General features: G+C 31.0%; 1 protein-coding gene and 1 long non-coding RNA gene across 8 annotated transcripts in view; one reads left to right on the top strand and one right to left on the bottom strand.

Moving 5' to 3' along the window:
* Positions 1-13545, bottom strand: part of tmod (tropomodulin) — a 79882-nt gene that overhangs the window by 19210 nt on the left and 47127 nt on the right. For 3 of the 7 annotated variants that reach the window (XR_010732374.1, XM_066285208.1, XM_066285207.1), the window contains exons 2-7: positions 11991-12143; positions 8236-8403; positions 6610-6733; positions 4809-5029; positions 4319-4570; positions 3828-3975 (exon numbers count right to left, since the gene is read on the bottom strand). Coding sequence is in view for 2 of the 7 variants with exons in the window: in XM_066285208.1 (XP_066141305.1) it covers positions 3828-3975; positions 4319-4570; positions 4809-5029; positions 6610-6733; positions 8236-8403; positions 11991-12143 (1066 nt within the window). In the remaining 5 variants the exon portion in view is untranslated. Of the gene's footprint in view, positions 1-2890; positions 3022-3827; positions 3976-4318; positions 4571-4808; positions 5030-6609; positions 6734-8235; positions 8404-11990; positions 12144-12250; positions 12391-12586; positions 12698-13545 lie in introns of those variants that run through there. The other 4 variants (XR_010732373.1, XR_010732375.1, XR_010732376.1 and 1 more) reach the window with 3 other exon arrangements.
* The window catches only part of LOC136340853 (uncharacterized), a 92952-nt gene that overhangs the window by 39186 nt on the left and 40221 nt on the right, over positions 1-13545 (top strand). The window lies entirely within an intron of this gene.

Genomic DNA, 13545 nt, shown 5'->3' with positions numbered 1-13545 from the left:
ATTTGTTTCAAATGATCTCTAAGTTATGTGTAGTTTTTGGGAAAAAAAATCTGCCATCCCCGTAGAAGTCACAACTTTCCGGTGTATTTTGATATGGTAAAAGTCATTGTTTCAGGTAGTTAGAGGTTTCGCTCATATATGCGGCCGGGAAGGTCCGTTTCCGCTATCAGGGCAAATAACAGGCTTTGAAAATATACTCGTACGGGTGATTGTTCCCGTACAGTCGTTAAAAATTTACATATTTGAAGTTAACCTATAAATTGCGGAAAAAAGAGTACATGCACCTCATAGGAAAATCATGATCTCGGCCTGTGATGTTTGTTAGCCTCAGCTATGAATTTTACATCGTCAACTGACAATATGTTACTTTTCTTGTTACTGGACACACGCTAATGTATATTGATGGTATTAGATACAGAACCTACTATTAAATAATATTGTATCGTAACATACACTAAAAGCCCTGTAAAGTGAAAAAATCAGAAAATAGATAATTTAATCTAGCTCTAATTTCGAAATTTTTTTGTCTATGTTGTCACTGGCGACTGGCATTTTTTTCTAATTACTCGTCATTGTGCACAATGTGAATTTAGAGGAGTGAAATATTTGATATTTTACTGTATATTACCTTTCGATGTTAAGTGAATACACCTATACTTCGGACCTTTAAATTTGGACCTCTTCAAGATATTTGTAATACAATCCGCTCCATTAGGAACATTCCTATGTGAGGAACTTCCGTTTTTGTCTTAAAATGTGTGATTTTTTAACAACTAAACAGTAAAAGACCCAATTTGCATTTTTTGTTTAGGCGAAGCTGAAAATGTTACCATAAAAACATTTTCATTTGCATTTTAAGTCAACACAAATATGAATTATTATTGTCCAAATTCCACGGCTTATCGGTGCAAATTTAATGAATTTGTAAACAATGCGGAAATAAAGTTTTTAGAATTCCACTGCATTTTAAGTCCGAACTACTAACTCTATCAGAACAAGCTCGCATGTTCAAAAATTACATGGTCATCAAACAGGTCCAAACACTATAACGCTTAATAGTTATTAAACATATTTCCGTATATTGGGATGTCAATGATATTGACATATAACAAATATTGATATACGTTATCATATATATACCTCATATAATTACATCGAATTTTTATTGTGATATATCAATAAATACAGATAACGAAATAATTTGTCAATTGCAGCATAATTTGAAGATCTACTATATGTTCGAAATTGGTCAAGCACTAATCTTGGAAAATATAATAGACATACAGACAGTAAAAACGAGTTTACACAATCTTATGAGAAACTTTTATACTTCTTTCACTTACAAAAATGACTTCGTACCAAACCAAAAACATTTTATACAAATAGATGGAACTCATACCATGACAGTAAAAGTATATTATATATATAAGTATAACTTAGAGAATGAGTACGTGGAGAAATCAAAAATTTTTGTTATAAAATACCGTAAGTTTATTACAAAATTAGAGAAAATTCCTGGTTATATTTGAATATTCTTGATACCATTTTATACAACAAATTATTGCATTTTTTCGGTCTTGTCATCCATATCTGCACTGAGATTTTGCTTATTTCGGCGTAAAGATACATAATACGATACGATTTTTTTAAATATCAATATTTAACCTTTCGATAGATACTGGATGTAATGAATCAACATATTCGAAGCAATACATTCAGGGTATCGATATAATTTGTTTTGTATAGATAATTTCTTGTCCAATAAGGTAAAAATTACGATTTGTGTATCTATTTAAAAGTTATCAGCAAAAGTAGAAAAATCTAATAAATACAGAAATGATTCTGCCCTGAGAGCAAAAAACCAAACGAGTAAAAATTACCTTGTATATAATCAAATGAATTTTAGTGTTAATATATTTCTATAATTTGTTGCAAAATGTTAACCATTAAACGTGAATAAAAAAAAAACGTTAGATATATATCAGTATATTGGCATACTTATATTGAAATATTTTCGTACTGTGTCTCTAGTTCCCGTTAATAAAAAATACTTTAAAATTGTGCGACTAAATATAAAAATTGATTGATTCAAGCGTTTTTCCGAAGTAACAATGTTTGAACTTTCGATGAATTTATTCGAATCTTGCCTCACTGTATAAATTGACGTGCCTCTTCGTTCCAAACAGATTTAGATTTAAAGAAAATGTTGTACCTACCTACTTTTCTGAATCATACTAGACCCAATTAATAAAAAAACTTCAAGTGAAAAAAAGACTAACTTGAAACCGTTTGTCTAATAATGAAAGTCTTCTTTTTAATCCAACTCGTAAATATAATGAAGTTTTAGAATAGAACAAATACGGAAAAAAATCATTTTTGCAGGTGGTTTTTCCAATATCTGCTGGAAGGTCCATAAATAAATTTAGAAAAATATGTATTGAAAACTTAAATATTTTACTAAACTGGGGATATGATAACTTAAAACAAAGAGCATATTTGTCCCATTAAAACGATTGTTTACATATTTGCAATCTAACAAATAACTAACAAAAAGGGCAATATTATTTGCTCAAAAAGCGTTACACGGGACGTTTAAAAATGTCGATTATTAAAGTTAATAGGCAGCTACACCAAAACGTCTACTACTAAAGGTTATACACAAAACATTTAAATTACGTTATAATATTTAATATGCAGAAAGCTTGTATTGATAATGTAAAAAGAAAATGCTTTAATAATCAAAACTTGGATTTTTTAAAAAGACATACATACAAGTTCGAGGGTATTTTCAAAATTTGGTTCATTCCAAACGAAAAGAAGCTAATGATGGGTATGTTGTGTGTAGCAGTACGGCAGCAAAAACAAAAAAGAAATCGATCAAACTACTCACAATGAGGATCAGACGACGGAGGACGAACGAATTATTTTTAAAAGAAGAAGACGACTATTCCGTTCTAATGATTTTTGCTTTTCCTTTCGCAGCCAAGTGGATTTGATATTTTGCTTTAATCTTTTGTCGCTCTATAATTGCAAATATCAAAGCATTATTATTGAGAACTCGTTAAATGGAAATAGTTCAGTATTATAATAACTGAACAAGCTAGGCTTTTTGTAAACGTAAATATCATACAATTTTGATCTTAATTTGATATTAAAAAATAATTCTAAAAATAATTTAGTTAATAAAATTATTATTTTTTTCGATAAAATGACAAATAGGCAGAATAGGAACTAATTACGTAAGTGAAAAAATTAGAGATTAACAACATAGGCAAAATAAAAATATGCATTTAAGCGTTAAACTTGGGAGGTTTAAATCGTGAAATACAAACAGAATTTAGTCACATAAATAATAATCCAAACTAGCGAAGGCTCATAGTGGCAAAATTTGCCTACCCGTGCTTCATTCCCTGTAAATTCATCATAATTCTGCAATTTACCGATCGAAAAAATTTAATTACGCGATATCCTGAGTAAAAAAAAAAAAAGGTTTTATAATATTTCCTGTCTGTTCTGTCTTGTCCACACTATAATAATGACAAACTAAACCTGGCATTTTTACTCAACCACAATATATAAAAGTTAGAAGAGACCAATATAAGAAATTAATTTTAAAAATCATTAAAAATGGAAATAGAGAGAAAATCGAGGACATCACAAACTTGCACATAACCAAACTGACATAACTTTACCTTGATGTCAGACCGAAATAAATTAAAATCCTGCTTGTTGGAACTAAAAACGTTGTGAATAAATACGAGAAAAAGTTAAAAATAATAACAAAATATTATGAAAAAATAAGGAAACGAAAGAATTCAGTTACTTACTTGTGTCAATATTCCTTTGCAAATGTGTAGCGATTCGATGTCTCGCATCATTATATTCTAAATGCAGACCCAACCTCAATATCGTCGGGTTCTTCTCAATCAGCTGCGTTATTTCCATTTCTATTTTGTTGCCCAATATCTGCGTCCTCTAAAAAATAAATATGCAATCAGTACAGACATGAATAATAGATAGCATTAATGTATTAAAAGTTAATAGCGGGTAATAGAAGGAGCACCCCTGTGATGATATAAAACTAACAAACGATATGGAAATACATCTGAATAAATGTCATGTAAGAAAATTTAGATATAATGGCAGGATAAGAATAAGTAAAACCAATTATAGATAGGTTGGAACTTAAGGTTTTTACTTCACAGTTAAATTTAAAGCCAATATTCGTCCTTCTTGAAAATATTAATGATGCGATTATATTTCATGTTATAAATCATTTGAGAGGTTACTTCTACTTCCCTGGACCCAAGTTACTAACCTGGTTAGTCCCTCGGAATTCCTCGACGCTCTTCTGCTTCAACAGGGACTTTATCAACCTGACAATACCCAGCGGCGTTATATTATTACTCTCCACATTGACAACCCTCAAGTGACTATTGTTTTCTAAAGCTTGAGCCAATTTTTCTGCACATCGGTCCGTCAACCCCGTGTTTGTTAACGACAGCGTTTCGAGGTGTGTGTTTTGTTCCAGACCCGCGAAGAGTGTATTGAATTTCTCATCTGAGATATTCTGCAAAAAAATCATTTTATTAACCACTTCATTACTTTGTAATCAAGAAATAATAAATTATGTTCCCTTGGTACAGTGCCAGCAAAGACAAAATTTATTGAATTGCCCACTATTTACAACCATTCTTAATAATAGAAAAATATGTGTTATATATAGCCTATTCTTTGAAGTAATATAGATAAAATCTATTAATTACGCTAGACCATATTGTGAATCATCACAGAAAGCTGAAATTTACCTTAATATTATTCCAGTTGAGATCAATATATTTAGGATCGTCGTTCTGTACTCGTCGTATTGAATCATCGACGTCTGTATTATTTGGTGGATCCATTGGAAATATTTTAGGTTTGGAGGCTTTTGTAATACCGTCCCATCCAAGACCAACAGGCTGACCTTTGTTCAACAAAGAGGCATGATACTGGTCCTGGTTCATCATTGAATGAAAACCCAAAATGGCTAAAAAAAATTAATTACGTAAGTAAAATAAATTTTGATTATCGGTTCATGCAGTTCTTAAAATACGTAATATTGTTAAACCACAACGTGAAATAGTTCTTATTCGATATTTGGTTCTATCAATTTTGACCACAACAATTACCGAGATCAATAAGATTGACAAAATTATTTGATTGGCAAAAATACATTACATTCATTAGTAAAGAGGACTTAATTATAACAGGGAGCATGGGAGCTGCAGTCCGTCAGCAAAGTTGTATATACATACAGTAAGGGATAATCGACGGAAATGACTATCCATTAAACACTACACAAAATAGAAAATGGTAAAAAGGCCGGTTCAATTTAAAAAAAGTTCCGCATATTGATTCTTTAAGAGAATCTACCTCAAAAGAAGATTTTTATTTCTCATAGTTCCTGATGTATCACGAGAAAAGTGAAAACATGTCAATTTAAAAAATTGTTTTACCGTAAAAACTATCAATTCGATTTTCAGAAAATACGAGCGATAAACCTGATTTCAATATAAATTCTTAATGAACAGTAAGTCGCGTAATTTTTCCCTAATTTGACCTGAGTAGTAACTACCATCTTTTCGAAGATCTTAATGTTGGTCATATTTAATGATACATATAAGAAGGCATTAGATTGTTTTGAGTAAAAATGTTCAAAATTTCCACTTTTGTATGACATTTTCATCGAAAAACTTCAAAAAAGAAAATGTTAATTTTAAATCTTTTCAGTGATCAATTTCTATAGATTAAATTATTATATATTTAACGATTCAAAAAGTTGTAGGCATCGAAATATCTGTAGACTTGTAAAAATCGTTTAACTAACTAAAAAATTGGGTACGGATGTAAAACTTCATACTAGGGTCCCCCAGCATCCAATAGAAGTGTTAATTAAAAAATAAATTTAAAAATACGAACTAATGTACTCGACAGAAATACGATTAGATCATTTCTATTAATATTCGAGTAGAACAAAACAAGAAATTTCTCAAGCAAGTTTATCTCGGTACGGCGGTGTGTGCGAAATCTTCCCAAGAGATTACAATAGTAAATAAATTTTTTGATTTTGTAATAAATATTTAAGAGGTTAATTTGATAAAAATTATACGTGCGTAACATTAAGTAGTAGAAAGACTTTCGACTACTTTCACAAAAATAGGAAAACGTACAAAATTGAAAATAATACATTTATGCAGACCAATTAAATTATAATAAACCACAATACATTTCAGCCAAGAAACCAACAACGTCCATTTAATTACCTTTTACTTTTTAATTAAACAATTTTAGTGTTGCTAAGAATAACCAAAGACTGATCATACTCCATTGTATTCACGAATGATTACTCCCTATCAAATTTTTCCACAATAACAGGATTGAGGGAAACCACTGATCTTTAAGTAGGTTCCAGTAAAAATACAAGTTTCAAATCGCAGAAAATTGCACAGAAAGATGAGAAATAATTATAACCGACACGATCAATCATAATAATCCACCAATATCATTGGAAAAAAATGAATTCAAGCATCAATCAGTACTAATCATAGATTAAATTGCAAATCTTACCTGCCAAGTCAATGATTTCATCTTGTGACGCATTTGTTAACGCGTGCTCATACTCGTCTCCTAAATCTATTTGAATCTTTTCTTCTGCATCAATTTCCTTTTGAGGCGGAGGAGGTGGAGTCCACTAAAAACATAAACCATTTTAGACCCAGTTCGCCAGGCCCAATCAATGACTACATAATATTGTCACTAATATATCATTTCGATAATAATATGTAATCCTATGGGTGAGATGAATGTAACGAATCATAAAAAATAGCGATAAATCTCTTAGCGCTATCTTTCAGAAATGCAAAATTCACAAATCTGCTTTCAATTGATGTCGGAATGAAAGAAATAACGGGAATTCTGCAATCTAATAAGAAAGACAATTAATCGAAAATGTCCGGAGATTGTAATTGAATATATCGACGGATTGAATTGCAAATGAGCTTTTGCCCAAACGGACGATCTATGTATTCTGATTGCGTAGAAATTCACCAAACTTCAATTGCAACAATTTTTTTAAATTTAAAATGTTAAAAAAAATGATGCCAGTATAAAAACCAAGTTTGATCATTTTTCTTATTAATCTTGATAGGCAAAAAGTGATCCATGAATAATTCACACCGTACTCTATCGCTAAGTTTTGAAAAAATTAATTAAAGAAAAATCAAAACATTGCCTTATCTATTTTAATAATCTAGTAAGAAAAACAGTTTTGTAACCTTGAAAAAACTATATTATGCCTTAGGTAACGTAAGATAATATATGTGCCTTCTCACTTAAGGGTTCTCATGTTAATGGACTTTGTCCACATACTTATATTTGTATGACAATTCTTTCGCATTTGGCCTCATTGAAATAAGTCGTCTTTGTACCTGGACAACGTGGCAATTAACTCCGCACATTACGCTGAATACTCGATTCTAAATCGATGATACATTAAATTCAAATGAACGAGAGATATTTTAATTAGAAGTAAGGAATGCGATTCCGTAACGAAAATCACAAGAGGAATAAATATGTATTTAGTTATTTTAATTAAAAAAAACTATTAACACACAAAAACTGCAAAACTTCCCACTGGCGAGTTGGTTTTACAATGATTCAGTAAGGTATTATGTGTATTACTGGATCATTTCTACGTGTTTATTATAATGTTAATTAAAACACTTCCTTTGTTATTCTAACGAAATAGTAAATAATTTCACAAATATGTCAGTGAAAACGGTTTACATTTAAAAGAAGCAATGAGCGTCATTTTTCCTTGATCCAAACAAAAAAAGACACGACTGGAATATCTGTAGTGTAAATAAAAGAAATTCGCCTTCTAAAGTTTATCTACATGAAAGAATCCATTACGTAATCGAAATTTAATATTTATATTAAAAAATGAAATGGCGAATTGTCAAACTAAAATACTTATATTTGGCTCCCCGATCTTATAATATCAATCATCAAGTAATTAATAATTAGAGTATGATTAAATCAAATACTGCATAGTAAATTGGCCTGATTTCCAAGTATATCCTCTATTCAAAACAATTCATACAATTGAAGTTGTCAATGCTAATAATAACTAATTATTTGAAGCCACAATAAAGCTATGACCTACAAGGGAAGGTGTGAAAAAACGTGACTTACTTTTTTGCCCCTCACAACACCCGCTACATAAGGTTGCGCTTCAGGCTTATCTGGCGTTTCTATCGCTTGCCTATTAATATGTTCAATTAATTGTTTCCTATTTAGAGGTCCTGTTGGTCTTTTATCACAATCATAACTATTCCTTTGGGAAGGGGGTAGAAATGAATCCTGAAAAAAAAAATCTTAGTAACAACTAGAAAGAATAAAAGAATAGAAAAATATACATGCAGCGAATTCTTTAAACGATTGTGGAGAAAACTATTACTGACCTAAGGTCCAAATACGATGATTCTATATAAATTGTCTTAATCCAAAAATTTGCAATTTACCAAATACAGGACAACAAACTAATATTTTTTTAAATTCTGTTTCGTTTGTAGTTACTGTACTGTCATAAAATCATGAATTGAGTTTTTTGGGGCGACAAATTGAATTTCGTTTGAATTGTTAATGTTCATTGTAAAGAACGAAGTTCGCACTATGTCAGATCTCTTTAAGACCCGTTCGTTTTATTTAAAATGGAAATACGTCAAAACATATTATAATGGAGATACTATGTGCAACATTCAATCTGATGAGTGTAATAAACACATTTTTCCTACGTGTAGATTGTGAGCGTACTGTATGAATCTACGCTCCCAAAACTCCAAAGGGTGGTGACGTTATCGACAAAGAGAGTTAATTTACCAGCAATAGGCAGCAAAAAAATACAAATAATATCAATCAAAAAAAGTAAAGGACCCAAAACTTTGAAAGACACCAAAGGTCACGAATAGCTCAGTAGAGTCTTCGCCGTCGACAAACACTTGCTACTGAAAACTGGACAGAAATGAACGGAACGTGACTGGTAGAGGTTCATGAAATCCGAAACTTTTGAGTTTGCAAAACAAAATCGAGTGGTCAATACAGTCAAGGATCAGAAAATACCGCCGAAAAATTTTTACCGCATTCAATAATAGAGGTCTTCCACATCTGGTATCCCCTTTTCAGTAGGAAGCCATGATGATTCAAAAACGACTCATCAACCACTGAACCAACTTGTTCAAATTAGCTATACTTCGTATAAATGTGATCATTCCGCTAAACAACAAGCAATACCACTAACCAGTCAACAAATAAAATCTCAAGTAACTTGAATCTACTTCTTAATTTCAACGAATCTAACGTCATATAGAACATATTTATGGGGTACTAAGAAGATTAAGGTACTTGATGCTCTCAAATTTCGTAGTGATTTCCGGTCCAAACTAGTTGCCATTATCGTTACTTTAAACAGGGTGTTTATTAAGTATGTGGCAACGGTTTGGTTATTGGACGCAATATTTTCAGAAAAATATTGCGTACCAATCGCAACAAGTCATTTTATAATCTTCAAAATCCACAATAGTGCAGAAATCCTCCACGTTTCATACAAATTATTTGCCAAATCCATAAAAAGCTCTACTCATTTCATACGAGATAGGTACAGATGGAAAAAAAATGAATGAGTAAAAAATATATTCATATGTAAAATATACAGGGTGAGTCGGGAGGATCGTGCCAAACTTCAGGAGCGTGTTGTACATGAAAAATAAATGTAAAAAAACTCAAATGTTGTTATCCGATTTTCGTTTGTTTACAAGTTATAGCGTAAATAAAATTTTTTAATTAGAATTCTATTTACCATAAACGTACCTTTCCTGGACGTTGGATTGGTCGTAGTGGCCCTATTAGTTGGCCTCCAAGGTCTCCAGACCTCACACCACTAGACTATTGTTTGTGGGGTTGGTTTAAAACTGAAGTGTACAGAGTAAAAGTGGACACTCAAGATGCACTAATTCAACGCATTAGAAATGCTGCAGCTGCTATTAAAGAAAGACATGAAACAATCAGGAGTGCAACGAATGCTCTTCATAGACGAAGCCGAAAATGTTTAGAAGTTAATGGCAATATTTTTGAACATTTACTATGATATCCAAACGTTAATTTATGGAATTTCTTATGAAATGTATACATTTTTTTAATTTTATGTTTTAATTTTACTTACGCTATAACTTGTAAACAAACTAAAATCGGATAACAACATTTGAGTTTTTTTACATTTATTTTTCATGTACAACACGCTCCTGAAGTTTGGCACGATTCTTCCGACTCACCCTGTATATGTACATATGGTGATATTCATAGAAATTATATCTTCACATAATGACAGTCTACAATATAAAAATGCAACAATACAATATGCTGAGCTACAACCTAAGGTTATCAGAAATATTTACATAAATTTGCACAAAATAAACAACGAGACCGCCATCACGCAGGTGTTGTTTCAAAGTAATATATGGACTCAACTTAATTTTAAAATGTTCTAGCAATAAGAATGCATTTAATTTTCCTTTTAAAGCTAAAGAGCCGTGTCCTGTGCTCTGGAAGTCCTATGACAGAGAGTAGACAGATGACCGCTTTAAAAGAAATTTAAGTTTCAGGAACTAAGAGGATAGTTGCACACCACAAAATATTTTTATGTAATAAAAGGGACCTAATCCCAAAAATCGAACTAACTTATAGATTTTGACAATCTAGGAATGGAAAAAAACATCTATATATAGCAAACAAAGTGTTTCCAGACCTATGTTCTATGAAATTTTCTTCATAAAATGACCCAACTAGTTAACTTCTGAAATTTGGCAAAAAAAGTTTCAGACAACTTGTATAATGATACATTTGGATAACATTTTAATGTGACCCTTTTTTACATGTCCTGAGTGTAACAAAATGTTACAACTTGGTAACAATTTTTAATAACAGCAACCCATCATGGCAAAAAACCAAACCAACAGCTAATCAAGTAAAAGAATGAGGAGCAGGACATTTATTAGCAATTGTCAAAACCCAAAGGGTAAAGTACTACAGAAACTTGGTGTAGAAACAATTGTAAGTTCCAAGAAAATATTTGGAGTTCCATCAAAATATGGGAAAATAAGAATCCCGCAGAAATATAAAATTCAAAGAAATTAAAAGAAATTCAAGGAGTATTTAAGAAAATATGGGAACTTAGATGCAATTAAATAGGAATTGTAGGACATATTCATCAAATTAGTATTCAAAAGATATAATGGCAATATAGCTACTCATCTATTTATGATTTTTTATGCTTATATTGACTTATACGAATCAAACCCTTATTTTTTTCCCTTAGTTTAGGGTAAGACAACATAAAACCAACACCATAAGTAGCTAAAGCCAAAGATATTTTGTATGCATTTAAAGACTTTTTTGCATGCTTAAAATTTAAAGATACTTTTTAATTAACACCTTTAATAATGAATGAAATGAATATATTAATTGTTGACAATACAATTACCATGGTGACAGTCTTCAGAAACAAGTCAAACACAACTTTTATTATCTAATGTTGGTGGTTTATGTAACACATAAAATTGAGTATAACACATAATAATTGAATAAAAAGTTAAGATGAGGAACTTTCTATGTCATATGTTATATATCAATTGCGTTTTTTTTTACTTTACCAAAGCATTTTACAGATTTAAATTTTAACACCATGCTAGCTGTTAGGTATTTTACAAATTGTTTGAACCCAACATATTTATTAGCTTGAATTTAGTAGTCAAATTAACATTGGCTAAACTTCTTAGCTGAAAATCTCATAGACCATAGCTTAACATGGGGTTACCCACACCAATGACAAAATTAACTTTTTATCTTATGCATTTTCTAACATCACTATTCCTAAGAAATCATCAATTACTTACATCAGGATCCACTTCTTTGGCTAGAATATTTATTTCTTCTGCCGTTAACTTATCTAAGAGGGTATCTACATCCACATCGTCATACACACTTGGATCTTTTCCATACAACTTGGCTGGGGTTGTCATTGTCGTCGTGGTAGTTGTGGACGAGGTCTGAAAAACACAAAGAATTTATTTAAGACTTCAAAGTTCAAAATACTAATGTGATAAAAGAAATTTTGACTGGGCTTTTATGAAAAAATTAAAATTACACCTAATACCTTCAAGTAGGTTACAGCTTGGATCTCAAAGCAAAATAATTTAAAACTTTGAATTGGGACTAAAAAAGAAAAAAATTTGATAAATTTAATTGTTATATTATTAAATATCGTGTTTGTCGCATTCAACGTTAGCCCGAGACTGGGGAAAACAGTTTTATTGGAGCACTTGTAGGGCGTTGCTCCACATTAACCTATAGACAACACAATAGAACAATCGCCCATTATGTTTCTTTTAGAATAAAAGAACGTCCGCGATTATTGTTTTGGAATGTTAGACGAACGAGATGTAATTTTCCATACCCAAAAATTTCAATTTACACTTTAAATTCCACTTACATTATAACAAAATTGCTAAACACTAAACACAACTGTTTACCAATTTACAATTTTATTCAAGAAAATTCTTTAAAAAAGTACTTGTCACTGTCACAAGTGACAAGGTGACGCAATCACCAGAGGTAAATATCTTTTTGCCTCGTCTAATTAAGGCGCAAGTCTTATAAGTGCAAGAGAGACGGGAAATTCCCTCCAAACAAGAATATAAAATAATCAATAACTAGAAGTGTTTTTCTTTTCTGATACACATGATTTATATGAATGTAAAAAGGACAGATATGTTCAGAATATTACCTAAGCGCAATTTCAATTTTGTTTGTGAGAATCTCTGGGATCATCGATGTTCTAAACTATAGACATTGGATAATCTACTTTTTCGACACCCAATAGACTATAATTATTTTTAATGATTTTAAAAACTCCTAGTAACGATCTCAGCAAGATAATTTCTATATAAATGACGAAATCAAAACAGAGCAATGGTTAATTTTTTCATTTCCATGAGAACGGCGAAATCAGAGTAAGACGTTAGTCAATTTTTAGGTTTCCTTGGAAATTATCTTGCTGGCATAGTTATTAGAAGTTTCAAAACCCGAGTTTAAGGCCAACAGATGAATGTATATAGATGCTCATAGCTACTTTATCTAGAAGAAAATTTCTATAAACGCCGCGAAACTGATTCATTATCTGTCTTCACTTCAACGTTACCATGAATATCATTCTCCTAGTAAAGTTACCAAGATTTTGTTACGCGAATTTTTAAACAATATTTTTAAACTTGTCGTAACTTCATCAGCAAATATAAATTCTTTGGAATTAACCAATTCACCAATTTTCTGTCCAGATTTGGTGTCGTTCCTGTTACCTCGTTGACAAAAAAAATAAGGGTTTGAAGAACTAACCTTTATGGAAATCGTAAAAGTTAAGTTTTTCACAATAACCGAAATTATGCAAATTTA

The sequence above is a fragment of the Euwallacea fornicatus genome, chromosome 8, assembly GCF_040115645.1.
Source record: "Euwallacea fornicatus isolate EFF26 chromosome 8, ASM4011564v1, whole genome shotgun sequence".
NCBI classification, from domain to species: domain Eukaryota; kingdom Metazoa; phylum Arthropoda; class Insecta; order Coleoptera; family Curculionidae; genus Euwallacea; species Euwallacea fornicatus.
This window is presented reverse-complemented; position numbering and strand designations above follow the sequence as displayed.